Below are 7,403 nucleotides of genomic sequence, written 5' to 3'. Positions count from 1 at the left end.
GGACGTACCAGACGCTTCGACTCAAACACCGCCCTGGACATAGTACCACGCAGGCGCTAACTAGCTCCTCTGCTAACTTCCCACCCCCTTCTCTGCGGCCACTGGAGATGCATCCCTGAGGCTAATGCGCAAGCGCAGTTCCCCGCTCGCGGTCGGCTGTCGCCTTACGCATGCCCGGGTGGCGGCGGGAAACTCCACGGAATTTACCGCCGGAAGTTCGGCGTACATCACCAAAGAGTGCAGGTTCGGCTAGCTAGCTAGAGGGGCTCGGTTCCGCGTCGCTCCCAGGTGGTGGGCGGCCATCTTAGATGCGTGCAATTAAGAGCTGTGGCGGGATTGGTTCCGCGTCTGGGCTCTTCTGCTGCTCCCCACCTACCAGGGCCGGATTTGGAGCCCTTCCCCGCGGGGCGGGACCTTCTAACCGCTGACTCAGGTGAAGGGTACCCTGGTTGTTGGGATTTTGAGCGAGCCTCCGCGCTCTTTCCAGTGGGATTCCAGGACAAGCTCTACATCCTCTGTGACTCGCCCTAGGGTAGGAGACAGAATGGGAGGCTCGCTAGACTCCTTCCTTCTACCCCCCAAAAGAGGGGAACGAGCCTTTCTTAATAGGCCGCCTTCCCTCTTCTCCCCGCAGCCTGCAGTGCACTCCCCCTGGCCCTACTCTCCCTAATCCTCAAGTCCCTCCTTTTTTCTTCTAGGCCAAACCCACTGAGTTTAAGGAAACTGTCTTAAAAGCGCCTGGCGCGGGCACGGGTAAAGGAGGAGCCGTGCCTTAGGGCCGCCTTTTCTACTTTAGTTGCGCGCAGCTCTCCAGGAGAGCGCGAAATGGCGAGCGCGGCACGGCTGCCTCAGAACCGATGCATTCTCCCCTTTTCTTGTCCCCAGATGAGGTTTGTATTACCTCCCAGAGACCGAACGAACTTACATTCAGCAATAAACGCTAGAGAAAGATTAATCAGTGGGTAATCAGGGCGATCTGAATATAATATATTCAGGCTACCTAAGAATTTCTACTTCCTTTCTCGTAGCTGAAGAAACATTTAAATTCTGGGGATAGCAACTCAGTATCATGGCCGGCAGCCCTAATGAAGATCCAGAAGGAAGCAGAGTGCGTAAAACTATTAACTTATTGGTGAACTGAAATTCTGAATAATTGAGGTCAAAAGCATAAACACTTTTTAATTAAACCAATAATTGAATTATCTGTTTTTCTTCTCTAGCCGATTTACTTCAGAAAAGCTGATACAACTTAGAGACCGTCTATGACTTTTTCACATTTTGTAATTCGTTTTAGTTAACTCCTTAAATTTTGAGGTTTTGGCTTTAAACCAAAGAGGGAAGGTAGAAGGGTGGGTGAAAGAAGTAGGTTAGTATTTTTCTGTACTAATAAAACAGTTTCTTTCCCTTTGCACATTTTAGATAACTTATGTGAAAGGAGACCTTTTTACATGCCCCAAAACAGACTCTCTAGCCCACTGTATCAGTGAGGATTGTCGAATGGGCGCTGGGATAGCTGTACTCTTCAAGAAGAAATTTGGAGGGGTGCAGGAACTGTTAAATCAACGTGAGTTTTGAAACAGCTTAACTCTTCTGCCCTGGCTAGAGCACCTTTTGACCACTTGTTATACAAGATAATATATGCAAAGAGGAGTTTCCTAACCACTGAGTACTTTTGGATTAAGTTTTTCCTCTACAGGAAAGGCCTCTACTTTGGGTCCTTAATCACACCAAACCTGAGTTCTTGTAAAAGTTTCGAATCTCTTCCTCCTCTATCATAAAACTTTGATAATACTCCACTTCTGTGAAATCCTTAACTCTGAATTGCTTAGCCAAGTCTGCAGGTATTAACTTGGCATTCAACAAACTGTTCACTCAGATTGTATTTAGGAGTTAGAATCCTCTTTACAGACACCTCCCATCACTTCCTACCAATGATTTCAAACCAGGGATATGTATTAGAATCATGTAGGGCTTCTAAAACAGTTGCTCATACCACAGTCTAGGCTTAATCAGCGTCTCCACTGGTGATTATGATCCCAGCCTTTAAAAAAGCAATTTCTTTTTTGCTTTGTATTGTTATTTGTAAACGTGGCACCACCTCTTGATTGAAAACTCATGATTAGGCACTGTTTTATACACCTGTGGTCCCCATAATGCTTAAATATTAGCTCTTTGTATGTGAAAAGATCAATATTAAGTGAACACACATTTGGCAAATAATGCAATATATTCTAAAAACATGTCATGGCAGTAGACATTAAAGATTTTTAGGTGGACAAGTAAGGGCATATTCGAAAATAAGGATAGGACAAAAGATAAGGTGTAAAGAAAACATGAATGAGAAAAACATGATTAAGAAAGCTGGAATTAAGGAATATAGTATTTAAGAAGGCTGATGGGCATAGTGTTCGTAAGAGACAATAGGTTTCTTCAGAGTTCAAAATTATTTTTAGTTCTGAGGTAAACTCAGATCTAAAGGTTTTTTTACATCTAAGAATGGAGATCAGTGTTTTGATTTCCTTTTTCCTTTCTACTATTAAATAACTCTTTTCTTAGAAAAGACATCTGGAGAAGTGGCTGTTCTGAAGAGAGATGGGCGATATATATATTACTTGGTAAGATGGGGCCAATTCTCTGCATTCTAAGGATTGGTGACTAGATAGATGGGCTGTGCCGAATTTGTGTTGATCATGATGTTCTCGACAAGGATGTCAAAAAAGCTTCTGATCTCATGCCAGCTCAGATCTAGTGGCGGTGGCTGGAGCTCTGAGTTAGAAAGGAACATGAAGCTGCATCCTAGCTCCATGGGAAAGAATACTGTGACATTAACCAAAGACTTGTGTTCTAAGACTTGCAAAAATTAGGGATGCCACCCATACTTTTAATTCCTTCATAGTCATAGTGAGATAGAAACAATAATAATGTCTCAAGAGACAGGTTGCTCAAATGAAGTTTTCTCTCATTCTTCCCTATGAAATACACTCAGCAGCTTTCCCACCTGCTGTCTCCATGTGGAGTTCTTCCACTGTCCAAAAGGTTTTTGTCCCCAGAAAGTGTGGCATTGTAGTGATGGTGCTGGGTGACTTAGAGCCAATTCACTATAAGCTTGATTGGGACAGCACACTGAGTGGGATCACGTCCAGGCCCCTTTGAAATCTGTCTTTAAGACTGATATGACTTCCAATATTTGGGACTACAAGTTTCACTCTTTTATAGAGAAACAAAAAGCAAGCAAGCACAGTTTCTAAATAAGTGGGCTTAACAGGAAATTTTCAGGTAGTATGTATGAGTTCTTCCTAGTTACAGAAACGTAGCTTATCTTGTGGAAGTGGCACAAAGATTTTCACCTACTTGCTTAAAAACAATACACAACAGGCACAGCCTGTTAACCTCCTGGGCTTCTTGAGTAAAGCAGAGATTGTTACATGGCAATGTCTGGGTTTCTCAGCCCCTTTTTAGTTGATTTTCCTGAGAACTTCACATAACTGGAAGTGACCCTGACATTTGTCATCCCTGCTCTAGACTATTCTGTAAAAATACATTTATTTTAATAGGTTGTTGGGAAAATGTGATGGTTTTTCTTTGGCTATAATTTTGGACTAAAAAAAGTTTGAATTCTTTCTTTGTATTCAGATTACAAAGAAAAGGGCTTCACACAAGCCAACTTACAAAAATTTACAGAAGAGTTTAGAGGCCATGAAGTCCCATTGTTTGAAGAATGGAGTCACCAACCTCTCCATGCCCAGGCAAGGAAATCCAGAGCCCTAAATGAAGACTTGATTGATGGGGTTTACTGTCTCACCAAAGACAAATGACTTAAAAACTTAATCGAAAATACAGACTTCAAGGTGGACAAATTTCAAAACATGAAAAAAATCACCAGTGAACCAGTTGTCAGACTCTAGGCCAGGGCATCCCCATTTCTTAGCCTGGGTTGAATGAATCAGAATAATTAACTTAAAAAACACACTTGCCTCAACCTATGTAGTAGAGAGGAGTCATTATTCAGTAACATTTGTTAAACTCCTAGCATCCTCTGCCTAAAGCATAGCCTCTGTTCCTGAAGCAATATAAACTTAAGAACCAAGACTAAGCTATTGTGATTTCCCTCTGGGTCATTTCTGGCTTCCTAAACCTATTCTGTGGAAAGAAAGTTGTAAATCGTTACTACCTTTTAAACTGCATGCTTGTTTGTGGTCACAGTGGGCAGTAGCCAGAGGATATGTCCCTAATGCAATGTCTTAGATCCTACCTGTTGGGAACTTAAGGAATGATGTTGGGGTTCAGTATCTCCTTTGCTTCCTTTTAAGGAAATAGGCTTGGAGTCACTTCTCTTCCTGTTAGTCTACTTTTGAGTCAGTGCTGGTCATCCATGCAGGTTTATTCTAAGCTTCAAGTTAACTTATGTGGCTACAGAGTCTCTCGTCTTACACTGGTCTTTAGTATATTTATGAATTATGCACCAGAAACTTTTTTAATCACAATTTTTTTCGGGGACTTAATCATCACATTGTATGAAATTAGCAGTTTTAAGCCCCCCCCCCCCCTCCTGTGTTGAGGATCAATAAAGTAACATCTTAGAAGAAGGGTGCTAAGTAGTAGAGTTTTTTGGGCTGATTGAGGTTTCTCACCAGGGCATTGCAAATACCTGAATTGGCAGTCAGCTTGGTATTTCTTAACATTCCCTCTTGACGACTTTCTTGCAGAGATCCTATCCTTTGTCTCCTTTTTATCTTCCTTAACTTTCCATTATCATACGTGTATTTTTAAAATATCAAACTTTTCCCATCTACCCACAACTAAATTTTCATCAGTAGACATGGAAGGATGGTGAGTCTCCCATGTCACAGCAGAGTTACCTGTTGCTAAATATAGCTTGAAATAATTGACAAGTGGTAACCTTATTAGACAAAAGAGAAGTGATAGCTGTGGGATGTTAGGGCTGTCTAGGAATAGCCTTGGGTGACTCAACAGGAGTTAACTTTCAAACTCCCACCCTGGCTGCCCTTAGGTGTCAAATGAGATATTTGTCCTTAGGCTCTGGATGAATGTGGCTTAAGGAAGAGGGAAGGAATGATTTCTTACATATCTTCATCACAACCAATGGAGATGTTTTATCTTTTTCAGGATTGGGTGTGGTCTTGATCGTCTGCAATGGGAAAATGTATCTGCAATGATTGAGGAGGTATTTGAGGCAACAGACATCAGAATTACTGTGTACACACTCTGAACAGATGAGCATTTTGGATATGTCCATGTTTTCCTGTGTCATCCCTACTGGGCCGTAGGACTGGGCAAACTGACCTTAAAATTGTTAAAAGAAAGTTTCATGTGAGGGAGTCAGTGTCATAGTCCAGGTTTGGGTTTCTGTCATTCTATGATTGGGCTGAGACTCTGAAGGAGGAATTGCTTGGGAAATGTTGCTGTGATTCCCTCCTCCCCCCCACCCCCCACTCCAGGAAGGTAGGTAATAGATAGCCTGATATTAGATAGGGAACCAGATGATCCCTGTTTTGCTCCAGGATGTTACCTGATTTGTTTGGCTTGCCACTGTGTGGCAGCATTGATTCTACTTCTCTGCTGTTTAAGAGAAATTTCAGGAAGGATGAATATTTTAATTTTGCATCTTTTATCATTTGTGCATTTACTTGATGTTATCCCTATGTCAAAATTCATCATAGAGAATTTTGAGGGTTTTTTTTGTTTGTTTGTTTAAACTACAAAAATAGTTTTTTACATTGTTAACAAGGAATTTGTGACAAAAATGGAAAAATAAATATCTTTTTCTTGGGCTTCAGTGGGGTTCTCTGTACATGCCTGCATTGTTCTAGACTTGGATAACTGGATTTACCTGCAACCTTATTTGGAAAACTCAGAGGGCGGGCGTCCAGTGGGAAAAGCAAGAAGGTGAGAAATCAGAAATGAGAATGGATGGGAACTGCTGACCAGGCAGGAAAGGCAGGTTGTTAAAAATCTGCTCGTGATGAACTCTTCTGTACACTACATAGTTTCTGTGACTGAACCTGTTTAAATTCAATCACGAAAAAAATGAAATAGTATATGTTAAATGCCTCGCAAAGTGTTTAGTGTGGAGTAATGACTCAGTTCTCAAAATTCATGTGCATCCTAAAGCCCCACTTCTAAAAAAATTCTAGTTTGGTAGTTGTGGGGGTTAGGGAGGATGGCCAGGTTTCTTTGCATTGTTAAGCTCCAGAGGATTCTGAGGTGTAACCAACTGGGATCAAGAACAGTAAATATTAGTCCCCTTTTCTTTTTAAGAGAACAGCAATTCGTTTGCCCTTATTTTTGTGATGGGAGAAGAAAGTTTATTTAGCCAGTGGGGTTAGTATTGGTTCTGGAACAACTAGTAGCATTTTCCATTTTTCCCTCCTTAACTGTGGTGTTAGGAGTTAAAATAGACCTATTACTGATTTTCTGCCTAGAGTGAATTCTGGGTCTTCACAGGACTTGCTGCTTTCCCAAATATAAAAGAACTAGATTTTAGAATGGGCTTGTTAAAATACCAGGAAAAATCCTGGTTAAATGTAATCTTTGTACTTTAGACTCATGTTCTTATCACATTGCAGCCTGATATGAAGCAGCAGTTTAAAAAGTATTTCACTTCCTTTGTATTTCTGTGTGGAACATACATACAGGTTCTCCATGTTGTTGGGATGGATTAGTGTAGGAACAAGTTCATTATCAAACTTTTAGACTGAAGCTTTTCTTAAAGCTTCACTTTTGTCCACATGCAGACAGTGAAAAGTTGAAGGGAGGAAATGATGAGAAAGAATGTCTAAATACACAAAACTGAAAATGAGGTGGGGTGATAAGGGGAAAGTTAAAGTATTTTGCTAACTGCAACTAAATCTTTAAGACTTGGGTTAAAACATTGGTTTTGTAGGCTTCTACATTGAGAGGGATTAGGGTGAATTTTTTTCATGGAGTTTGAACCTTGATTCTTTTAACAGCTTGGTCTCGCTGAGGACTGGATATAAGTGGAATTCTGGGACTCAGCAGGGATGTGATAAAGTGCTTTGTCATTTGCAGATAGTCTTGGGGTCAAATTCCAGTGATTTATCACACTCAAAGCCTGGGGAAAGGAGGTATTGGCTGATAATCAGAATGAACATGTTATTCCTGGAAACCTAGTTAGAGTTTGACAAATACCAAGAAATTCACATGTGAAATTTTACTTCTATATAGGCCTCAAACCTTTTAAAAAATAAGACTTTGACATTATCCTGCCTTCACCATTAAGTACCACATGTTGACTACTCTTACATTATGTGTATACCTCACCTTCTCTTGAATTAAGAGGCTAATTGCTTAGTAATTGGCCTTTGGGAGATAGATATCAACAAATTGTCATGCTTTTTATTTCACCCTCTGCCATATTCTTT

The 7,403-nt window shown here is 40.9% G+C and overlaps 1 protein-coding gene across 6 annotated transcripts; it reads left to right on the top strand.

Moving 5' to 3' along the window:
* The first annotated feature begins 100 nt into the window (after positions 1-100).
* OARD1 (O-acyl-ADP-ribose deacylase 1) lies at positions 101-5,797 on the top strand. Of its 6 annotated transcripts, none has more exons than XM_016122947.2 (6): positions 101-243; positions 1,029-1,108; positions 1,420-1,564; positions 2,557-2,615; positions 3,634-3,746; positions 5,128-5,797. In XM_016122947.2, the coding sequence occupies exons 2-6, from the start codon at positions 1,070-1,072 to the stop codon at positions 5,228-5,230; spliced, it is 459 nt and encodes a 152-aa protein (XP_015978433.1). In that variant the 5' UTR covers positions 101-243; positions 1,029-1,069; the 3' UTR covers positions 5,231-5,797. The 6 variants fall into 6 exon arrangements, with proteins under 6 accessions (XP_015978433.1, XP_015978434.1, XP_015978432.1 ...); XM_016122948.2 differs by lacking the exon at positions 101-243 and adding an exon at positions 321-433; XM_016122946.2 differs by lacking the exon at positions 101-243 and adding an exon at positions 419-532.
* The last annotated feature ends 1,606 nt before the right edge of the window (positions 5,798-7,403 follow it).

This window comes from Rousettus aegyptiacus, unplaced genomic scaffold, assembly GCF_014176215.1.
Source record: "Rousettus aegyptiacus isolate mRouAeg1 unplaced genomic scaffold, mRouAeg1.p scaffold_m13_p_1, whole genome shotgun sequence".
NCBI lineage: Eukaryota > Metazoa > Chordata > Mammalia > Chiroptera > Pteropodidae > Rousettus > Rousettus aegyptiacus.
The sequence above is the reverse complement of the archived record's forward strand: the minus strand, read 5'-3'. Positions and strand labels throughout refer to the sequence as shown.